Source organism: Perognathus longimembris, chromosome 9, assembly GCF_023159225.1.
Source record: "Perognathus longimembris pacificus isolate PPM17 chromosome 9, ASM2315922v1, whole genome shotgun sequence".
Lineage (NCBI taxonomy): Eukaryota > Metazoa > Chordata > Mammalia > Rodentia > Heteromyidae > Perognathus > Perognathus longimembris.
In genome coordinates, this window is record NC_063169.1 from 65,392,574 (window position 1) to 65,416,800 (window position 24,227).

General features: G+C 44.4%; 1 protein-coding gene across 6 annotated transcripts in view; it reads left to right on the forward strand.

Annotated features, from left to right (window-relative positions):
- Positions 1-24,227, forward strand: part of Tiam2 (TIAM Rac1 associated GEF 2) — a 172,351-nt gene that overhangs the window by 92,317 nt on the left and 55,807 nt on the right. For 5 of the 6 annotated variants that reach the window (XM_048354337.1, XM_048354340.1, XM_048354335.1 and 2 more), the window contains 6 exons: positions 4,675-5,110; positions 7,751-7,923; positions 8,980-9,204; positions 15,888-16,073; positions 16,974-17,120; positions 20,199-20,270. In XM_048354337.1, coding sequence (XP_048210294.1) covers positions 4,675-5,110; positions 7,751-7,923; positions 8,980-9,204; positions 15,888-16,073; positions 16,974-17,120; positions 20,199-20,270 — 1,239 coding nt within the window. The remainder of the gene's footprint in view (positions 1-4,674; positions 5,111-7,750; positions 7,924-8,979; positions 9,205-15,887; positions 16,074-16,973; positions 17,121-20,198; positions 20,271-24,227) is intronic. The other variant, XM_048354339.1, reaches the window with a different exon arrangement.

The following is a 24,227-nucleotide window of genomic DNA, read 5'->3' on the forward strand; positions in this document are numbered from 1 at the left end:
TTTCTGACGGGCATAGGTCATGGTGTCCCCACGCCCCACCCCCGCCAGCCTTCCCACAGGAACCAGACCTCCTTCATTTCTGTGTCAGACGCAGAACCTCAACCTAAACCATTTCTTGTATTGGTAGAATTAAGAACAACATGGTAAACGATCTGGAATTTAAAGCTAGCATGCACCCCTCATGTCAATGCAAAAGAAGCTCACGAGTCAAGCAGTTGGAGGGTCCTTCCATTAGTGGCAAAGCAGGGTCAGTGCCAAATTCACATGGGCTTTACTTTGTTAGCTACACACCCCAGCTGTTGTTTGTAACTGCTGTAAATTGTGATTCAGTAGGAAGATGGCAAATTATTTTAGAAACCGGGAGGACAGCTTTTGAAAGTTTGCTTGTGTTCCGACAATTGATGATCTATAAATGTGAATGAGATTTTCATTGGCCAGGCCTTTCTTTTCCTTTCACAATTTAAGGTTAAGGTCAGGACTAGAATCTTAAAAATGTAATCCAAGCATAGGGACAGTTTGTGCTCTCATAAGGCATCAAACCAATACCTATTGTCTCGCACACTACGAGTAATAGTTTAGAAAGTCTTATGTGATAGACATTTGTTTCGGTTTTAAAAACAAGTGATGCCCCCCAAAAGCAGCTCTTTCTATCTAGGGCTCTTAACCCCTCCGTGTTCGTGAGAACCTGAAAGCAGACTGTTCTTTGAAAAAACATTTACTACTGAAAAGGAATATCGCATTAATTATGAGGGGTAAGACATAGAAGGAAGTGGGGGAGAATATGTACTAGAGAGTAGTAAGTGCTTTATGCAAGTGAACTCTTTGTATGAATTCAGCTCTAGTGAGACCTTAATCTTGGTTACATTTTCAGATTTATCATTCGGGCTAGGCTAGGTTTTGCTGAGGTGACAAAGCCCCCTTGATCAAATCTCTGGTTCAACATAACCAAGGATTACGTCTCACTTTCGCTACACAGTCATCAGTCAGCTGATGGTTCAGGTCTGTATTTCTCCAAGACCTCTGACCCTGCGGTCAGAGCAGCTGCCACTGACAATGCTGCAAATGCCTATGGCAGAGGAGAAGAAGCAAGTTGTGTGTTGGCCTTGGAAGCTTCCCTCCAGAAGTAACAAAATTGACTTCTGCTCATGGATATGGGCGTAGGAAGGCCTAAGGATATGGCTAAGTTCAGGAGAAGGAGGGCAGGGGACAAGATTCTACCATGTGCCCAAGGAGAAAGCCAGGGATATTTGGTGGCAGCTCTGAGTGAGGGCCACTGCAAATTTGTTACAGAGTATATTTAGGACACTCAGGCCCTCCAACGTAGCATGTGAACACTACCAAGGCATTGATTTTTGTACTTTCTTCTAGAATATGAGGAATGGTGACCTTTCAGGACTTAAGTGACATCTTCCCCCCATTTTATTGGGATATAGCTAACAATGGACACGGCGTATATTTAAAGAACACAACCGGGTACTTTGAAATGCATATACATTGGAAGTGACCCCTACGGTTAAGCTAGTGTTGGTGTCACCGAGTTACCTTTCTCTTGTGGTAAGAACATCTAAGATCTACTTCCTTAGCAAAGTTCAGGTACACAGACAGTATTAACTATAGTCATAATGCTGGACATTAGATCTGCCGAACTTAATTATTTTGTGTCACTGAAACACTGCAACCTTGGATGAACACCTGTCTGTTTCTCCACCTCCTGACCCCTCTGGCAACCTCATTTTTACTCTCCTCTTATGTGTTTCACTGTTTTGTGTTCACATGCAAGTGAGATTGTGTAGTATACGTCTTCCTTTGTTGTGACACTTCTTGAACCCTTCTCCACTTTTAGCTATATTGCCCTGGCCATCAAGGTACACCAACCATTTCTTCTGGTTGTCTGATGGGGCAGAAATGAAATCAGCAAGCACCTTAGTTTCACAACCATCACACAGCTATTAGGAATTCTATCAGGACCTCTCTAAAGAAACTTTTTTTTTTTTTTTAAGAGGCCCTTTCTCTTTAGCCTTAAAATCCATCAGTGGCTATTAGACAGAAAGTTTTAGGAATTGATCCGCCACTGGAAAAACATATACCTCAGTAGAAGAATCAGCAACAAATGCTAATAATATACAACATATCCACATGTTTCAAGGAGGAGATTCTTGCTTTGTGCTGGTTGAAGACTTTAGTCAGTCCTCTCACTCGTAGTCTTTGAATTGTGAGGACCCATTGACAACAGTGTGTGTAGATTGCATGGGCTATTGGCACTTAGGGGCTTCTCTCTGGCAAAGTCTGGCTTGCTCCAAAGCACAGTATTAGGCCTCTTTCAGGAATGAAGAGGAAGCCCTAGTGTTTGGGGGCACATATAAATAACTAAAACGATGCTCACACTAGCTGAGAAGTGTTTCTTCATCTCCTAGGAGTTCTTGAAGACCAACAAAGTGACAATTAAAACACAATTTGAAAGTATTTTGGAAGCCTCGGTGGTGACTCAGCACTGGCTCATTTGCTCTGTTTTGCAAGGCATCTGTGTATAAACGAACAGGACTCTGAGACGTGGTGTAAGCACAGGGGAGAAAAATATTTTCATTAGTAATAGCTGTGTTTGGGGTTCAGTTGTTTTTAGCTTCTGGCACTTTGGAAATTCCAGCCTAAGACAGCAAGGAAATGTTATTTGATTTCTGGATGAGATTTCTGAAAAGAAAGGTTCTCCACATTATGAATGAAATAAGGTCTTTCATCAGGCTCCTTGGCCTAGCTTCTCCTCCATTTTATTTTAATGCATAAGGAAATATTACTGAAAGCCCACTAGCAGCTTGGTAGACAGGTGAGCTTAGCTTTCTCTTCAGCTACCTTAATGTAAGCTATAAATTTGAAATGTGAGCATCTTTTGAAGCAGAATTGAAGGTTACTTCTTGGTAAAAAATCAAATTACTGCTATTTAGCAAGGAGTGGCTCCACATGACGGAAAGGTTTAGTGAAAGGCATTCTAGACATAGAACCAGCACTTTTGTGCTTTTAACTTGATATTCAGAGCCTCTGATGTTCATAGGTAGCTGTACTATAAACATTATTTTGAGTTGCTTATGTTTAATTTTGTGTTAAAATCAGCATGGAAGTTAAGAATTATTATGTTGGAATCTCCAGTAGGATAAAATATGTACTCAAATAAAAGGATGTGAATGGGAGAAAATGTTCTGTTCTGGAAAGAAATTCCCAAGTTAAGTATGAACCATGAATCATGGTAAATAAGCTACAGTTCCCTAGGCAGAACCCTTGATGTAATTAACCCTTGGTGTAAGTAATCCTTGGGGCAAGGTTTATTATAGGAACTGGAAAAATAGGAAGATAGACATCATTAGGTGTAGTGTAGATCTAGGCTGTGGCCAGAGGTTTTGAAGATTATATTTGCCGAAGAGAGAGAGGGAGAAAACCTTTTGGGGTTGTGTATAACAACACCCGATTCCTATCGCCACTCCCTTGCCTGGAGTGATTCTCTAACTTCATTTTCAGATGACCTATGAGGAAAATAGATTATAAGAATATGGATTCTTCTTGGAAGACATTGATTTACAGTCAGCAAGGAGGGAAATGCCAGAAATCTTCACTATTATGTTTAAAACATGTTAGTTAATTTTTTTCTTTCTTTTCCTTCTGGAAGTTTAGGGTATTGAGCTCAGGTTCTTATACTTGTTTGGTTGTTGCTTTGCTGTTCGAGCCACTTTCCATTCCTGCTTTTTTTTTTATTGATTATTAGGCGATGGAGTTTAGTGAACTTTTCTGCCTGGGCTTGTCTCAAACCATGATCCTCCACATCTCTGCCTCCTGAGTAGCTAGGATTATTGGTGTGAGCCACCAACTAGACATACTAGCTCTCTCTCTTCCTCCCTCCCTCCCTCCCTCCCTCCCTCCCTCCCTCCCTCCCTCCCTCCCTCCCTCCCTCCCTCCCCCTCTGTATACCAGTTTTAGGGGTTGAACTCAGGGCCCAGGCCCTGACCCTGAGCTTCTTTGCTCAAGGCTAGTTGCTCTACCACTTGAGCCATAGGCCCACTTCCAGATTTTTTGGTGATTAATTGGCGATGAGTCTCATGGACTTCGCTGCCTGAATTGGCTTCAAACCTCCATCTCAGCCTCTGAGTAGCTAGGATTACAGGTGTGGGCCATGGGCACCCAGCTTAGTTTCTTTTTTTTTTTTTTTTTGGCCAGTCCTGGGCCTTGGACTCAGGGCCTGAGCAGTCCCTGGCTTCTTCCTACTCAAGGCTAGCACTCCGTCACTTGAGCCACAGCGCCGCTTCTGGCCGTTTTCTGTATATGTGGTGCTGGGGAATCGAACCTAGGGCCTCGTGTATCCGAGGCAGGCACTCTTGCCACTAGGCTATATCCCCAGCCCCCCAGCTTAGTTTCTTGATGTGAAATAGAGGTTAGATTTATGAGCGCTAGAGGAGTCTCTCTTGCTTCTTTAAGTGTTGACTGTGCTGATATAAATTGGGTTGGGTAACACTTCCTAAAATCCTTCCTGGTTGGGAGGTGTGATGATTTAAGGTGTTTTTTTTTTTAATCACAAGGCTCTTGTTTTGTAGCACCACTACTAGCCATCCCCAATGGCCCACCGAGGCTGTGTTGAGGGAGGCTGCTTATTGCTACCGGAGCCTCTGATGGTATCCTTTCTGTCACAAACAGGAGCCGAGGTCCAAGGAGGGTAGCGACTTCTTCGACAGCCGCTCTGATGGGCTGAATGCAGATGTGCAGGGACCCCCTCAGACGTCTGCCTTCCTATGGTCAGGGGGTTCGGCCCAGATCCTGTCTCAGAGAAGCGAATCCACTCAGGCGATTGGCAGCGGTCCCCTCCGACAGAACATTTATGAGAATTTCATGCGGGAGCTGGAAATGAGCAGGACCAATACTGAGCATGTAGACACATCCACAGAAACCGTGGAGTCTAGCAGCGAGTCACTCAGCTCGTTGGAGCAACTGGACCTGCTCTTTGAGAAGGAGCAGGGTGTGGTTCGCAAGGCCGGGTGGCTCTTCTTCAAGCCCCTTGTGACCCTGCAGAAAGAGAGGAAGCTGGAGCTGGTGGCCCGGAGGAAGTGGAAGCAATACTGGGTGACACTTAAAGGTAAGTGGGCCAGCTCTTGGAAGGCTCTGATTACTATTTTCTTCAACTGTGTTCTCCTCGGAATCGCCACTGGGGCCAGCATTGATGTGAGATGATGTGAAGGGTTTGCAAACAAGATCTTATGGCAAACTGCACTGCAAATACTCTGAGGAACTGTATAGTGTAGTCTATGTATGCATATACCTATATGTGAATAGTAAATATATATATGAATAGTATGTACGTTCATATATACATATATGCTATATATATACACATGCATAGATAATGCAGTCTAGTAAGAATAATTTCACTTTTAATTTATCTCATGTGTATTACTCTATCATTCTTTGATACTTTTGCTGCATTTGGGGTGTGGGGGGGAAACACCTAAATATCTACCAAATGTGGTTTAACTTATTTGGAATGTAGGTCTTGAATTTCATATTCTACACTTGTTCGGAATTACAAAATAGTACGTTTCCTAGGTTGAATAGAATCAGGATGACTGCACTTTTATGAACTCAGAAAGACAAATTGTTATCACACGCACTTTTCTTTTTTCCTCCTTTGTTCTCTCTCCTTCCCTCTCTTTCTCCTCCCCTCCCCTTCCTTTCTTCTTTTTCTTCTCATGTGAAGGAAACAGAACTAGAATTTTAGGAGCAGGAATGTGTAAAGTTAATAAAAGCACTGCCATTTAAAAATTAGAATCCTTTTGCCTAGTTTGGTTGTGTAGATTTGAAGAAATCTCAGTATCTCCCAGGGAAGCATGAAGCCCTCAATGCCTACAGTGTTGGTTTACACGGGGGCAGTCAGCAGAAGCGTCTTTGCAGCCTCTGCCCCTCTGTCATGAGAACTGAAATCATTATCAGGTGACACCCTTCCCCAGCACGGAAGAATGCAAAAAGGTGAATCACATGTGTAGATAGTGTGTGTGTGTGTGTGTGTGTGTGTGTGTGTGTGTGTGTGTGTGTGTGTGTGTGTACACCTAGAGTTCTGCTATTCTCCCTCTTTAGCTTTCCTTTGTCCTCTGTTTAGAAATAAGAGTCTCAGGGACTTCTCTGCCTGGGCTGGCTTTGAACTTCTATCCGCAGACCACAGTTCTCTGAAATCCTGGATTGGAAGCATGAGCCACTGATGCTGAGCTTTGGAATTAACCTTTTCTCACAAAGGCAATCGTGCTCTCCATCTGCCTCTCCCATGAGCAGGTTGTTTGTGACTCACAGGGACTTCCTAGGCTAAATAGTTGTCAGGGTCCCTCAAAAGTTCAGACTGCACGGTCCCGTCAGATAGATTCTTTCTGAATGTTGGTTGCTACCTGCGACAGGCCAGCAGAAGATGGAGTGACAGCGAGGGGATAGAAGGTGACAAGGAAAGGTACATGTAAGGAAGGACTGGGGCTGTCTCCTATTTTTATGGCTTCTGTTCGTGTCTTCAAGCCCTCTGCTTCTGGTTTTCTTTCTGCCACTGTGGCAGGAATAGCATCTACTGTCATACCTCCAGGCCCCCTTCAAGGGTGCTGCAGAAAATTGTTGAAATTGAAGTCCATGGAAATTGTTTTCAAAAAGGAGAAGGGGGAAGGTGGAGAGCGACAGAGGGGGTGAAGTTGATTGGGATGCATTGTATGCATGCATGGAAATGTCACAATGAAGCATCTCCTCGTACAACTGATGGATGCTAATAAAATAAATCATTTCTAATAATTATAAGGGATTCCTATCTAATATTAAAGAAGGCCATCGATAACTTCCACATGTAATACTTTACTAGCTTATAAGGGGGAAAAATAAGTATACTTAACCCGGGCCTCAGCGGCTCCTAGCTATTCAGAAGGCTGAGATCTGAGGATCGCAGTTTTAAGCTAGTTGGGCAGCAAAGTCTGTGAGTCTCTTATCTCCAATTAACCAGCAAAAAGCCAGAAGTGGAGGTATGGCTCAAGTGTTAGAGCACCAGCCTTGAGTGAAAAAGCTAAGGGACAGTACCCAGGCCCTGAGTTCAAGCCCCAGTAATGGCACACACACACACACACACACACACACACACACACACACACACACACAAATGTCTAGTTATCAGCTTTTTTAGAGTACTGTTTGAAACAGAAGTACATTTGCTCCCATCATTGTGAGATAAAATAATATACTAAATTCGATTATCTGACGTGCATTTAGAGGACAAGCTGGGTATTTGATCATAAATAGCTAAGTTTCTCATGACCATTATTGTAAGTGTAACAAATATGGGATTTTCTTTTGCTTTCCATATTTAGATTTGACAAGTAACAATGTTGCACTTGGGGGGGGGAGGAGCCAGGGAGCCTGCATTCATATCCCTGCTCCAAGATGGTCCCCTAGTGGGGTCCTCACAGGGGATTTTATGCTTCAGAACCATCATCTGTACAGCAGAGTGAACAGCCATGGTCGCCTACCCGGATTCTGGGGCTTAAAGGACCCAGTGGTACAGAGAACCTGGAGGAGTTAAGCAACCACACATGCTGCCTCGTTTTCATTCCCGTTCATATTGTGCAAGTAGGGCAACTTCTCCTTCCCCTGTGTGCAGTAAGTAGCCACCTTAGTCAGATGCGTCACTTACTTTCTCGTGCTTTCCCCAGGTCCTCGGGTCATGTGGCAGGGACAGTTACTTGGCTTCTGTCTCTCCTAGGCTGCACCCTGCTGTTCTACGAGACCTACGAGAAGAACTGTGCTGAGCCGAGCCACGGGCCCAGGAGCGCCCTCTTTGTGGAGGACAGCATCGTGCAGTCCGTCCCAGAGCACCCTAAGAAGGAGCACGTGTTCTGTCTCAGCAACTCCTTCGGAGATGTCTACCTTTTCCAGGTACTGCTGGGATTGCGCGAACAGAGCTGGTAGTGATGGCTTCTGTGTGATCTAGGTGAGGTGGAAGCCATTCACGAGTGGCTCACACCTGGAATCCCAGCTACTCCAGAAGCTGAGATCTGAGGAGCAAGGTTGGAAGCCAGTCAGGGCAGAAAAGTCAGTGAGACTCTTGTCTTCAGTTAACCAGCAAAGAAGCCAGAGTGTTCAAGTGGTAGGATGCCAGCCTTGAGTGAAAATGCTAAGGGATGGTGCCCTTAGCTTCAAGCCACAGTATTGGTGCATGCACACAGACAGACACACACACACAGACACAGACACAGACACACACATACACACACACACACATACACACACACACATACACACATGACAAGATCAAAGGAACTAAGAGAGTGAATACTTTGTTAGGCTTTGAATTAGGACCCGAGCAGGAGACCTTGTCATCTGCTAACTGTCACTGCCAGAGGGCCAGTCCAGTCCAGTCACTATGACAGCAGGCCTTGCTTCAGTGACCATTAAATTCCAGGCTGCGGCCTGTGTGATGGAAACTTGCAATCCCTGCCCACGAGTAGCTCACAGTGTGGAGTGTGATGTCTATGATTTCTGGAGCAGAGCTTTTTGCAGAAAGTCTGCAGAAGTCCAGGCAGAAGCTTAGACTCTTCTCTGGATTCCCAGGGGAAGTCAAGCCACAGGTCTCTGGGAAGCCCTATGGACGTGTGCTATGAGGTCTCCTTTCCCTCTGCAAACTGCCTCAAGAGGCTCAACTTCAGGTGACCTGCTGTTAGCATTTGTGGCTACTTCATAGCAAATGCCCACTTGTAGAAATTAGGAAAATTAAAAAAAAAGGTGATATACAGAGGGGTTACAGTCACATGTCAGGTCAAGAGTGCAATTCTTTTTGGACAATGTCACCCTTCCTTCTTTCTTTCCTAGTTTTTTTCTCCCTTCCCTACCCACAAGTTGTACAATTCATTCATTTTCAACCTAGTGTCTAGTGAGTACTACAGCTGCATTTGTTTGGAGAGTACTCTTGTGTTACATAATTTCTGTGTTCAGGCTACCAGCCAGACAGATTTGGAGAACTGGGTCACGGCCATACACTCTGCGTGCGCATCCCTTTTTGCAAAGAAGCATGGGAAGGAGGACACGGTGCGCCTGCTGAAGAGCCAGACTAGAGGCTTGCTCCAGAAGATCGACATGGACAGCAAGATGAAGAAGATGGCGGAGCTGCAGCTGTCTGTGGTCAGCGACCCCAAGAATAGGAAGGCCATTGAGAACCAGGTACTGTTACTTTCCATGAACTTGCAGGGGGCAAATGCAGACTCACTTGTGCTAGTTTTTCTTACACTCTGGGGATAGCAAGTTCTGTGGCTTTGCAGTTTAGTCCTTGGTGGCTCTTCTTTTGTTTTGTTTTGGTGTGTGTGTGAGATGAGGGTAATATGCTAATGTGTTTTGGAATCTTTGGCATGTGTCTAGGTAGAAATTGAGCATTACTTCATTTGAAATGCTTGGGACCAGAGATGTTTTAGATTTGGATTGTTTTCCTTAAGATGTTTTCCCCCTAGACTTTGGAATATTTGCCTCTATTCAAATTATGTATGTAGGAAACATTTTGGCTGAATGAAATATCTTAGAAATGGGACTCGCAGCTGGGCGCCAGCAGCTCATACCTGTGAGACTAGCTACTCAGGAGGCTGAGATTGTGGTTCAAAGGTATCCCAGACAGGAAAGTCTGTGAGATTCTTATCTCCGATTAATCACCAAAAAGTCAGAAATGAAGCTGTGGCTCAAGTGGTAGAGTCCTTGCCTTGAGCACAAAAGCTCAGAAATAGCACCCAAGCCCTGAGATCAAGCCCCAGTACTGACACAAAAAGAAATGGAACTTCCACATCTGAACACAAAATTTGTTTATGTTTCATGTGTATCATGTGCTTATATCTAAAATGTCACATTACAGTATTTTTAAAAAATGATTTTGTGCATGAAACACTTTTATGAAACAATACTACGGAATGGTTCTCGTTGTGTCAGATTGGCACTCATAAACATTTTGGAAGTTGAGCGTGGTGATACATACCTGTAATGCCAGCTCTCAGGATGCCGAGGTAGGAAGCTCATCAACTGAAGGCCAGTGTGGGTCAAGTAGTGAAATCCTATGGTGATACATACCTGTAATGCCAGCTCTCAGGATGCCGAGGTAGGAAGCTCATCAACTGAAGGCCAGTGTGGGTCAAGTAGTGAAATCCTGTCTCCCAAACCAAACGAAAGCAATTGCATTTTCACACCATTTCTGATTTTGGATTTTTGAGTTAAAGGTGCTTAACCTGTATCTTATATTTTGTGACCAAATCTTATTTAATTTTTCTATGATCAGTGTAGTCTCTCATATGCTGTCACTTATAAAAATATAGTAAAACGACTGGAAGATTACATGGATGAGATTCTACTATAAAGGATGACTTCGTAGTGAGTATTTTGGTGTAACCGAGCCATTCCTGTGTCTGTGGGTTCCAAAACAACAGAGTCCACTAATGGAAACGTGTCCTCTGGTCCACTTCCGCATTCATCTGAGAGGTAGTTCTTATGCTACTGGCATTTTGGAGATGAAGCAGCCTTTTAATTTCAGAGTTGTTCTACACCACGGCAGGGGCATCTCTTCTTTGTTCCCTGGGATCAGCAGTTAAGACAGCTCCATCAGTTCTGGTATGTGATGGGGAAAGCAGGCTTGTGACTTACTTGGCTCTCTCAAGCTTGACTTGGAAGCCATTGTTTACTTTTGGAAGGGATGCCCAGTGTAGAGTTTTCAGGTCCTTGCACTTAGTCAAATATTTAGGCAACATTGAGAGGGTTCTGGACTGTCTTTTTGTGTGTCCCTTAAAGTATGTTGGGTTTCCTTATGGTCACAAGAAGTCTAAGCAAAGGCATTTTTTTTCCCAATCTTTTAAAAAAATTTTTTGCTAGTCCTGGGGCTCGAACTTAGGGCCTGAGCACTGTCCCTGGCTTCCTTTTGCTCAAGGCTAGCACTCTATAACCACTTGAGCCACAGCGCCACTCCTGGCTTTTTCTGTTTATGTGGTGCAGAGGAATTGAACCCAGGGCTTCATGCATGCAAGGCAAGCACTGAGCCATATTCCCAGTCCTCCAATCTTCATTAGTTAGAATTTTCTATTTTCTGTCTATGGATTGTAAATGCTGGATGATGTCACTGTGGGTACTGGTAATTGTGGGGTGGTCTAGGGTCTAGGGTGGTTAAGAGAAGAGGCCTGAGAACCTCTTCTCTTACAAAGAGTTTGGGTGATGAGTCCTTGTGGTCCACCATTGGTTCTTTGATGGGATCATTACATTGATTGTATCAGGTTTTCGCTTCACGCCTCTCCTCCCCCAGTCCCTGGTCCTTTCCCACGTGTCTCTCCCTGCTACCTTTCCTTCCTCCATTTCCCCTCCTCTACACACCCTCTCTTTGGATGATCTTTAGCAATTCTATCTGAAAATGTCCTCACTGTATGGGCAAGTTATTAAGGCAGTAATTTAGCTGTATCTTCCTAAAGGGTTTTGTATGGGTAACAGGAATTACCTAGTTTGAAATGAATGAAAAAACAGACAGAGCCCACGGTGCCTAACTAACTTCCAGGAGTTCAGAGAAGCTTCAGGAAAGAGCTCTTCGCTCCTCACTTGCAGATAGCTATGAAGGCTGAGGAATGTCCAGGGGGTGCACGCATTGGGGATTACTTTTAGAAGATACTTGTCTAGAATGCAGAATGGGATGCTACAAAGGCGGTGAAGCTTTTGCATGGCCTCCACCCATCCCATCCTTGTAGTTTCCTCTCCATTGCGTTTTACACTTCATGCAGGGCTTTCTGTCTGCTCACCATATAAAAATCTCCACTCTCACCTTAGAGACCCTGGCAAGCCTCTGATCCAGTCGTAATTGGTGCTCATAATTGCAGAAGGCAGTGTACATTGCATTGTGCAAGATAAAGTCTCTGGAATAGGTTTTCTTTGAAGTTCAAAGGTAGAGAAAATCACGGTCAGGACCCTTCCCTAATAAGAAGGCACCGTCCCCGTCGCAGCGGCTGTGTTTCATATTGTCACGGGGGTCACATGCTCTGCTTAAAATAACCGTCCTCGCCCTTTCCCTTAGGCCTCCGCTAGTGTGTGGAGCGGAGCTGGGTGATGCAACTTTGCTCTGAGCGTATCCGATGTGGTCCAGACCAGTCCTCTTGGCCACATGGCGAGCGCCTTTGAAGTTCTGAGGGAGGAAGCGCTGTAAATTAAGGCCAGTTAGTACTTTATTTTCCTTTCCGTTTATTATTTCAAACAAGTAAATAAGGCCAAAAACCTCATCACCCCTAGGCAGTCTTGGAGTCCTCCCAGATGCGCACCCCCCCCCCCCCCACTTTGCCTCGTTAACTGCCTTCCTAGGGGAGCAGGGCTGCTTCCTGCTGAGGATGGAGGGAGAAGTCGTGGGGTGGGGTGGGGAGGGGAGTCGGATTACTAGGGGGTACTGCAATGGAGGGGGGAAAACGCTCTGCTCATGCCTTTGGGTTTTGCAAAATATGACCTTTTTTTTTTTCCTTTGCTCATATTGGGGCTCGAACTCAGGTCCTTACATTCTTGCTTGGCATTTTCGCTCACAGCCGGTGATCTACCATTTCAACCCTAAGTTCACTTCTAGCTTTTCGCTGGGTCATTGGAGATAAGAGACTCAGATTTCTCTCTGCCTGGGCTGGCTTTGAACTGTGGTTCTCTCAGATGTCGGCTTTGTGAGTAGCTGAAATTACGGGCATGAGCCACTCGTGCCTGGCTTGTGGCCTCCGGTGTTAAATAGCAGAGGGTGGATTGAATTTCCAGTGGGAAGCTGTGTTGAGGGGAGCACAGAGCATTGAGGGAACTCTGGTAGAGGGTCCTTATGGGGGCAGGGTGGGTGGGAAGACATTGGAGAGCACAGCAGTGGGGAGGGTGGTTGGCAGGGATAGGCCAGTCCTAACAAGGTGCTGGGTGCAGGCTTTACTGAGTAGGCAGGAAGAAGGTAGACTCACTTGGGGACAAGAGAACAAGGTGCAGTTTAATTCCATGTTTGGCAGTGCCTGGTAGTCCTGTCTCTGCCCTCAGGGTAAACCATGGAGTCATGGAAGACTTCCTGGGGGAGGAGGGCCTCAACACCGACTCAACTTGTGGATAGGGTGGAGCCAGGCTTCCAGGCCAGGGCCAGCCCCGTTGCACGCAGAGTCCCAGAGGAACTGCGCAGATGGATGTTTTAGGCCGGTGGAGGCTGCGATGGGACCATCACTGTCTTCTTCCTGCCCTGCAGCCACCGCCTTTGGTTTTGCTTTTCCTCAGGCATCTCCTCCACAGAGTGCTTCGAACCCTTCAGTGGCTGCCCACTGCTTCCAAGTTGAAGCTTCCCGGAACTTCTCCCCACCTTGGCCTAGACCCTGAAGCGCCATGCCTGCTGCAGGACTCCTAGCCACTCCTAGCTCTGGGCCACTTCCTGTGTAGGCTGTGTACTTGCCTGTCTCTCCCCAAACCCCTCTCCCCTTACACTGAGCTACCCCTGGCTCCTTTTGCACTCTGCTCTACCAGGGACCCAGCTCTACCCTCATAGCTCTTGGTTTCTCAGCGTCCTGAGTGGCTAAGATTGCAGGCATGAGCCACCAGGGCCCTGGACTGAGACACTTATTTTTAAACATAAATACCAGGACATGGAATAAATAACTCAACTTTGAAGGGAGAGCTTTCCTTTCTTTCAGCGTCCAGACACAAATCATGGCAAACAATCTGAGCAAGAGAAACTCAGGCTACTGAGGTTCCCATTGTGAAAGGAAACATTACCACCAGCTAAGCGACAGGGAAAACTCCCAAGCTTACCAAAAGTTCAATGCAAAAGTTGCCTCTTTGTTGTCATACTTAGTTAATGAGTTCAGAGGGGTTACAGCTGTAGAAAAGCGGGAGAGATGAAGGGTAATGATAAAAATAAAAAATGAGTTGAATGGACTTAGTGTCACATCTAAAAAGATGACAAGCTTATTGCTGCTACACCCAGTACTCTCAGAAAAATAGTCCCTACCCTTTGCTCACTTAATTGTAGCATTTGGTACTAGGTTTGGCCTAAAAGAGAATAATATGCTTTTCCCTGTTGGTAGAATTAGCTAAAAAGCAACAACCTAGGTTGAAGGTTTGCAGGCTCACAACCCAGAAAGAGCAAATGTTTTTCAACTGTTTGAGGCCCACCACACTGGGAAGGGAAATTTGATTTTCTCAATCTACCCCTTTAAATGTTACTATCATCCAAAAATATCATCAGAATAACATTTGACCAACTACCTGGATACCTGGTGGCGCAACCAAGTAGAAAATATAAAATTAGGATAAACTCATTGTTGGAATAAAAGGTCACTTATCCATTGCATTTTCCATATAATTAAAATTAAAAATAATCTCTTCAATGTACAATATTGAGATAATAGTTCTCTCTCTCTCTCTCTCTCTCTCTCTCTGTGTGTGTGTGTGTGTGTGTGTGTGTGTGTGTGTGTGTATACTAGCCTTGAACTCAGGGCCTAGGTGTTGTTCATTAGTTAGCACTCTACCACTTGAGCCACAGCTCACTTCTGGCTTTTTGGTAGTTTAGTCTCATAGACTTTCCTGCCTGGGTTGGGTTTGAACTGTGATCCTCAGCTCTTAGCCTCCTAGTAGCTAGGATTATAGGCATGAGTTATCTGTGCCCCAGTGGGATTTAGAATCTTAATACACATTGAATTACTTTTGGATGTGCAGATTGTCTATTGATTCGCTAGGAGTAACTAGGATTACAAGTATGAGCCAGTAGTGCTCAGCTTTTTTTTTTGGCCAGTCCTGGGCCTTGGACTCAGGGGCTGAGCACTGTCCCTGGCTTCTTTTGGCTCAAGGCTAGCACTCTGCCACTTGAGCCACAGCGCCACTTCTGGCCATTTTCTGTATATGTGGTGCTGGGGAATCGAACCCAGGGTTTCATGTATACGAGGCGAGCACTCTTGCCACTAGGCTATATCCCCAGCCCTAGTGCTCAGCTTTTTTCATTAGTTTATTTATAGACAGGATATTCATTATGTTTCCATGACTGGCCTTGAATTGTGATTATTGTACTTCTGCTTCCTGAGTAGCAGGTATTATAGTCTGGCCTTATCTGCCCTTCCTTCCTTCCTTCCTTCCTTCCTTCCTTCCTTCCTTCCTTCCTTCCTTCCTTCCTTCCTTCCTTCCTTTCTTCCTCCTTCCCTCCCTTCCTCCCTCTCTCCTTCCCTCCCTCCCTCTCTCCTTCCCTCCCTCCTTCTCTCTCTCTCTTTCTTTCTTTTGTGGTATTGGAGTTTGAACTCGGGATCTTGTGTTAGCTTGACTAGCTTGCTTAGCTGGTGCTCTACCACTTGAGTCAGCTCCAGCTCAGCTTTTTATTAGTTAATTGGAGATGGAGCCTAGCAGACTTTTCTGCCTGCTTTGTTTTCACACTGGCATGCTCCAGATCTCAGCCTTCTGAATATCTGGACTTACAGGTGTGACCACCAGTACCAGGAATGCTTCTTATTGTTTTGACTCACCCTGAATGACCTGGAACGCAGGGTCCATGACTTCATGCACTCATGCACTTCCATTCATCCAGCTTGGGACAAGAGGCTGTAAATGCAAAGGGAGATGAAACTCAGTACCTGAAAGAAGAAAGAAAAATACAATTTCAGTTTACATCCTGACTTCTCCAAAGACCACAGCGCTTTGGCCTGCCCTAGTGCTGGGCGTGCTAGCTGCCTTTAATTTCTGGCTGTCCTATGAAGTGTAACCCTGAGACCTATGTGTTTTGCTATGTGGGCTTGAGGTAAGGGTGAGCAGAGAAGGCCAATTTAAAGCATATAATTCTAGGTTGTTCCTGATGTTTGTGGAAAGCATTGCATTTTCCATGTGACTTTTTATCTAAGTCACATCTGTGTTTGCTGTTTCAGATCCAGCAGTGGGAACAGAATCTGGAGAAGTTTCACATGGATCTGTTCAGAATGCGTTGCTACCTGGCCAGCTTACAGGGCGGGGAGTTACCCAACCCCAAGAGTCTCCTTGCTGCCGCTAGCCGTCCATCCAAGCTGGCCCTTGGCAGGCTGGGCGTCCTGTCTGTTTCCTCATTCCATGCTCTGGTAAGTTCTCAAAGGAGGGTTGGCTCGGGCATTCCAGAAGGATCTGTCCATTGTTGCCACCAGCTGTGCAGAAAGTGAGTTCCAGGGATTGATGAGCGTCACCCAGAGGCTGGAACTGGGGACAGGAGGGAGGAGAATACAGAGTCGCCGGTGTCTGCACTGCATGTTCTAGCCACCCAGCTGCCAGTGGGTAGTTGAGTACGTCTTCCTATCTGCACCGGCCTTCCTGCCTGCTCCTCCTCCTGCCCTGGGGAAGGTGGGATCTCGGGGGAGCAGCAGCTCTGGAGTAAAGAATGAAGAGATTACCAGGCCACCCTGTGTCACTGGCTCACGCCTGCCATCCTAGCTACTCAGGAGGCTGAGAGCTGATGATGATGGTTTGAAGCCAGCCCAGAGACTTTTATTCTAATTAACCAGCAAAAATACCGAAGTGGAGCAAATGGCACAAGTAGTAGAGTGCCAGCCTTGAGCGAAAAAAGCTAAAGGACAGTGCCCAGGCTCTGAGTTCAAGACAGTAGCAATGCGCACGCACGCGTGCGCACACACACACACACACACACACACACACACACACACACACACGACTGAAGATTGCTTATCTTCTTCTGCAGAGAGCCTGTTGGGTTTTCCGAGATCATTCCTGGATTGAACTGACACCCAAAGACTCATGGGTTACTTTCGTTGAACATTGTAACTTGGCTCACACTAGCTAGATTAGAGGCTTTTATATGCTGGCTGTGCTGCTGGCATGTCAAGCCTGCAGCCGTCTCTGTCGTTGGTCAGACTGCATGGATAGCAAGCAGCACTTACTTCCGCTAGGCAACTGTTACTTCTTCCTGTTACCCACAGAGAGACTTGAATATGCTTTATGATTTCTTTTTCAACTGTGTTTTAAATTAGGTATGTTCTCGAGATGGCTCTGCTTTCCGGAAGAGAACTCTCTCACTGACTCAGCGAGGGAGGAGTAAGAAGGGTATATTTTCTTCACTGAAAGGACTGGACACGCTGGCAAGAAAAGGAAAGGAGAAGAGGGCTTCTGTAACTCAGGTGAGTGACAAATGTCAGATTAACAGCAGACAGGAGGGACATTCCTGAAACCCTGCTGTCAGCTGACCGCCAACCATAGGTGTTCATTCATAGGTGTTTCCTAAGGGTTGAAATAAGTATTGGTTTGAAACATCTAGTTTTAGCGCAGACTTTTCACCCCAAAACTTTTTTTTTTTTTTTTTTGGCCAGTCCTGGGCCTTGGACTCAGGGCCTGAGCTTCCCTGGCTTCTTCCCGCTCAAGGCTAGCACTCTGCCACCTGAGCCACAGCGCCCCTTCTGGCCGTTTTCCATATATGTGGTGCTGGGGAATCGAACCTAGAGCTTCATGTGTAGGAGGCAAGCACTCTTGCCGCTAGGCCATATTCCCAGCCCCACCCCAAAACTTTTGACACAAATTTTTGTTGTTGGTGGTGGTGGGGCTTGAACTCTGGGACCTGGGTGCTGTTCCTGAGCTGACCAGCTGAAGGCTAACACTCTTCCAGTTGAGCCACAGCACCACTTCCAGTTTTCTGGTGATTAATTGGAGATCAGAGTGTCATGGACTTCCCTGCCCGGGCTGGCTTTGAACCATGATTCTCAGATCTCAGCCTCCTGAGCAGCTAGGATTGCAGGCGTGAGCCACCAGTGCCCGGCTTGGCACAGCTTTTGACACAAACTGTACAGTCTTGCTTTGATATGCCCAAAGAGGTAGGCACACTTTGCCCTTAGCAACACAAGAAATAAGAACTATGAGCTGGGTGCTAGTGGTTCATACCTATAATCTTGAGATCTGAGGATGGTGATAGGAAGCTAGGTCATGGAGCAAAGTCCTTGAAACTCCCTTAACCGGCAAAATTAATCCTCAAAATGCTGGGCTGAAGGGAAAGACTGGCAGCCATCCACAAGGAAGCCTAGCAAAAGCATGAAGCTCTGAGTTCAAGTAAACCCGGTACCAGAAAAAAAAAAGTCTACATTTTTCATTGCTTTTAGTAGCAGCATTTGCCTATAGATTTTACATTATATGTGGAAAATTAAATGTATGAAATCAGTATGAAGCAGTGCAGCTAGTCTATCAACAACACGAGATTCATTGCTCACTCAGACCTTAAAGCATTGTGTAGGCGTTTGTTTCATCAGCCCATTTTATAGATGGGAAGACAGAAACCTGGGAAAGTTAAATCACTTCCCTTACTTGGTGGATGGAAGACAGATATTATAGATGGGGAGACAGACATTTGACCTTGTCACTTTATGTTATAGATGATAAGACAGACACTGGAGAGGTTGTATCACTTACCTAACTTTATGGGTGATGAGACAGACACCTGGAGAGTCTGTCACCTACCTTTCCTCCAGGATCCTTGGGTCAGACTTGCCTAAGTCAGAGCTCCAAAACCATAGGCAATTGCAGATATTTACTTTCCTGTAAGGCGAGATAGCTTTTTAAAATACCTTATCAAGAAAAACAAATGACCTGAAGATTTATTGCTGAAATATGGCCTAAGTACCATAAATTATTTCCAGAAGGTCTTGAATATATAGATCTAAAGTGTTTTGCAATGTCTATTGTATAGCAGATGTTAATGAATTCTACACTTCTGGTTGATACATTGCTTTTTCAAAGACTGGTGAAAAAAATGAGTTATGTGGTGATCATATATTAGTGGATAGGAAACAGTTGCAATTAGTTCTGAAGACGTTCTTGTTTTTATTTTTAGAGAATCACTGTTATTCTGATTGCTTTAGTATCATCTGAGAGAAAGGGTCATGTTTATGGAATTTTATTTCCTCATGTTATACAACTTTAAAATTGTGTATAATACTTTTATGGGTTAGGCAACTGAAGGAATGTGAACTTTGACCTGTTTCAAACCCTGAAACAATGAAGTTGAAGATGGATTGAAAGACAGCAAAACATAACAGAACTTCTTTTATGTGGCTTCTGTTTATTTTTCAATACTCATATACAGAAATAATGTCATGAAAAACTATAGTTCTACTTGTATCTTAGTTGAAAAGAGAATGTACTTATTGGTTATAAATGGAAAGAGTTCCATTATAGCTTGTTTTTGACTATCAGCCATTGGCAAATGCTGAGTCTGGGCCTTCTGGATTGAATTTCCATGATGTTTAATTAATATCATTAAGGCCAATTCTGATTTTAATCAAGATAATACTGTGCAATTAAATGATGATAACTTGGTAAATAACTTGATAACTTGGTTATTTTTTCTTAGATATAACTTTAGCTAATTACATATGAGCCTAATATTGTCTTATCCCAGCACATGTGCTAAATGTTCTCAACAAAAGATTTCTTTATAAACACAAACCATTTGGTTGAACAGTTTTTGTTTTAAAAAGATCGGAAACCAATTCCAGTGTTGATATTCATAGAACTGAGTAGAGCTGATTTAGCAATAAACATTCCTAAATGTTTAAATGATCTTTAATGGTAATATTCTACAGAATTAAGAAGATAAAATTTGAAAAAGTTAAAGAAATGATTCCAAGCTTTTCCTTCTAGACACAACCACTTTTACCATGTAGTCATGCTTTGTTTTTAAGATTTATCCTATACATATTTTTTTAAAAAGTTGTAAGCTGGGTTTGATGGCTTTGCCAATTCTGAGCTCCGTTCTACATCTTCAGAAATATGTACTTGGTTAAAAGCCTCATCGAGAAGACAGGGGATGACTTGAATAATATGTAACATTATAGAAAATTAAAGGAAAATAGGTAAGTCTATGAGAGGAGAGAATATTAGTACAAATGATAAAATGTTGTACCACTTCAAGTTTTCTTTTTTTTTTTGGCCAGTCCTGGGCCTTGGACTCAGGGCCTGAGCACTGTCCCTGGCTTCTTCCCGCTCAAGGCTAGCACTCTGCCCCTTGAGCCACAGCGCCGCTTCTGGCCATTTTCTGTATATGTGGTGCTGGGGAATCGAACCTAGGGCCTCGTGTATCCAAGGCAGGCACTCTTGCCACTAGGCTATATCCCCAGCCCCCCACTTCAAGTTTTAAATACCCAAAGAGAGTGGATGCTCAATGAACATTGCAGAATCATGTCACGAGTCTTTCTTTCCTCCTTCTTTGTCAGATATTCGATTCCAGTGGTAGCCATGGATTTCCTGGAACTCAATTACCTCAGAGTGCTACCAACTCCTGTGAGGTAAATGTGGGAGGCAGCAGCCATCTTGTGTGACCCCTACCGGTGATGCAATTGTTGTTAAGCAGGGAATGTTGGTTTAGAATCGGTGAATTCGCAGGAGATAAATTTAGATGTAATATGGTCCCTATTAGATAATAAGCCAAAAGGTGCCCTCTTAATGCTCATTATTGTTGGACATATCATCTATACTTGCTGCAACTTCATCTTAAGAGGCGTGACTACCATCATAATAACACTTTTTTATATGTTGTTATATGGTAAATTATCCGAGAAGCCACAAAAACCAATACCAACAAACCAATCCAGCTCTAATGGAGAGCTGACTTGGGACACCATGGTGACTGGAGACAGAACACAGGACACAGGACGCGAACACGGGAGACATGTGGCATGGCGTAATGGCGCCTGAGCTGGCCTGACCCTAAATGGGGTCAGGTCAGTGGGCAGGGTCACAAGAAGCTCCTAGCCCCAGACACTTGACCGACAGGTTCACTAACCTATAGGCCAAGGGATCACCCCTGTCTCCAGGGATTTGGGAACACCCATAACCTGGGGGTGGGACTTCCCTTCCTCTAGGAATTCAGGCATATCCATCAAGACAAGATGTCAGTGAGTACAACTCACCCTGTGGCCAATGATGGCGCTGGCCATTCCACCTCCTTACTACAATACCATATGCTATTCTTCCTTATGCCCCAGAAGTACTTAACCCTCATCTGAAGTTTAGCGAATCCCAGCTTGGCATTTTCCTGTCATGACTCTGGAGGTATTCACATGCATATTAAGTATATCAGAAACCTTTGTCTCTTGAGGTTTCCTTCTTGGGGTCCAGCGGTGCCCCTCACCGATCTCCAGGATTGCTTATGACTTGAAGGGTCGTCAGGACAATGTTGGAATGAAATTTAGTTGTGCTCCTCTCGGTGGCTTTGCCATCTCCCTTTCTCTGCAAGGCAGAATTCCATGTTGTCGATCCATTTTTCTACCTCCTCCCCCACCAAATCATTTTTGTCTGAAGTTTTATTCCTCACGAGCCTTCCAGCTACTTGTTGAAGTTGCAAAACCAATTATGACAAGCCTGGAAAAAAGTTCATTTGTAGAAGCTGGTAATATTCTCTTTTTTTGGTAATAGTCTTTAATCAACGAATGGAAATAATTCAGCAAAATGGGAATTTAGTTTGAACAAACAAGAAAAGTTCAACTCTGAAACAGGTCCAGAAGGGAGGAAGAGATAGAGGGAGGGAGGAAGGAAGGAACTTTCTGGCAGTGCTAAAATCCCCAAAGAAGACAACCACATATGGCCCGCATGTGAGGCTGGTCCAGGCAGCTCAGCGGACTGCCATTGCACCCGCCCCCTGGTGGCCGCTTAGCTGGAATCCTCCTTCTTCCTATAGGAGATGCAGAATGGGATGGACAAGTCTAGACTATGTTTGCCATCACCTCAGCTCCAATCCCCAGGAATCGGGGCTTGCCCTGGGCATAGGATGTGGTGCAGTGGCTTATTCCAGAAAGGCGCTCTGAAGGTGCTCCTCCTGTTTTGTGCTCCCCTTTTGCTCAGTTTGACCAACCGTGGGAGGACAAGGAAGCCACATACAAACCCTCCTTTCTGTAAATCATACCATCAAGATGGCGGACTTCTAATGATGAAGCTTCCTTTCTTTCCCTTTTCTTTCTGTACACTGGCAGAACCTGTTGAAATCTGCATCAAACCATTCCATTCTCCTAGGACTTGCCCCCATTGTGTGTAACAGCTCATCATCATTTGCTTTGTTCTTATTATCCCCTACCTTCCCCTGTTAGCCATCCTGCAAGTGTCTGTGCTGTGTTTCCCAGGAAATCTTATCACTAGGACCCTTGGTATATGTAGGTTATATATATCTGGTGATTTTGTATATATTCTAAATATATAGCGCACTGCTAAGGATATTGATTAATAAGTTTGTTAAGGATTGTTTTATCTTAGATGCAGTCTTTTTTTTCCCCCACTGCATGTTGCTTTGGTTATATGTTGTTGTTACTATTGTTCTTAAGTAGTCGTGCAAATGGGTTTCAGTTCTACAGGTCAGCTTATGGGAACACTGCATCTTGATCATTGTCACCCCTCCCATTGTTCTTCCCCAAGACACAGTCTTTTCATGGTTTGGAAGAATGGCTTGATCTATGATAAAACACCCCCTCCCCGTGCATTTTAGAGACGTAACTCATGCAGCATTATAAAACAGTTTACGATTCTTACTTTAAAAGTTAAATGACATCAAAGCATTTCCTATGAACTGAACTCACTGTGGACTTTGACAATAGATCTTGCTAATAAAATAGTCACTGGTGGTGAGAACTAAGTATGGTGTTTATTTATACGGGATCCAGTTGACACATCATTTTGTGGAGGAATCGAGAAATCAAAGCAGTGCAACAACAGTTGTTTAAAACACGTGTATCTAAATACTATCACTGTTTATCCTAAGTAACAGTACAAGCTGATAAGGGGAGGAGTAGAAATTGCTTTGGTTTGTTTTATCTTTCTTTTTGGTTTGTTTTTGTCTTTCCTTCTGCCACAATACTCAAATACCTAACAAGGGTCAAATTGAATTGCAGGTAGCAACAAGGAGATAATCTGGCTTCCTATCTTAGGTACTTAAGCTTCTGCCTGTAGCTGGTTGAATAATTAATACTACATTTCACTCTTTTTCTTCTGGTGATCGCTCTTGGAGAGTATTTATAACTCACCCAGCCCTTCTATTTTTACACAGTTAAGTACATTAGGTCCATTCAAGCCACACAGAAAGGCAGTTGTGAGGGAGGAGCTGTGTGTGTGTTTTTAAATATTCCACTCTAATTGGTGCATGGTGTAACAGTGGAGCAGTGAGTCACTTGTAATTCAAAATCTGTTGAGGCTGGAATAGAGCCAGTCTATTTGAGCCTTCTGTGAAGGACACCTTGGCTGGCCACAAATGAAAGCTTTTCTCAGCCTCGGTGAGTAATAATGAGTCTCTGACAGTGTTTGGTGGGAGGTATTTGTTATGGAGATTTTTGACAACAGATCCTCTACTGAGCTGGGATGGCTGTGCCCCAGAACACCTCGGTGGACCTCCGGCCGCCCCTAGCCTTGGCCCTTGCTCCTGGAAAACTGGCTGGAGTGTCTGATTTTCTGTGGCAGTGACTGAATGAAGTATTGTTGTGTTAGTTACTCGTTCCAAGCTGGAAAAAAAAAGCTTAATGTTGGTTTCTCACATGGAAAATATGAATGAAACAACTGATTCTTGACCCCAATGTGTCTGCTGGAAATAGAATGATAGTCTGGACCTCTCTCTCTCTCTCTCTCTCTCTCTCTCTCTCTCTCTCTCTCTCTCTCTCTCTCTCTCTCGCTCTCTCTCTTTCTCTCGCTCTCGCTCTCTCGCTCTCATTCACACACACACACACAGACATGTGTAGTACATGCATGAATACATGTACAATGCACAGCTGGCTAGCCAGGTCTTTGTCTTCTTTCATATCAATTCATGTTTGAGTTTTAGCCCAAGGAGGAAGTAAACACTCTCCTCTCTGACATTTGACTGAGAAGCAAACCCAGAGCAGATGAACTCCTTTTGTGTTGTCTCCTCATCTCACTTGCTAATAGGCTTCCTCCATCAGCAACTGTGGTGGCGTGTGCCCGTTTGTGACAGCCAGATTGTGATTTTGCTCCTCGCTTCCCTTCCGGGAGCCAAGTGGTAATTACAAGCCATTGGATCCAAAAGCATCTGCTGCGAGAAACGCAGAGTTTCCATCTTCTCTCCATGTAGCATACTGAGAAGAAGTAATTTGACATGTGATGTCAGGACCATTAATGTAATAATAATAATAATAATAATAATAATAATAATAATAATAATAATAATAATAAATGCTTCTGTAGAAGTCGCCCAACCAGGAGAGCTGGTGTGATCAGCAGATGTTCACCCGTTAGTGTATTGTGACCGT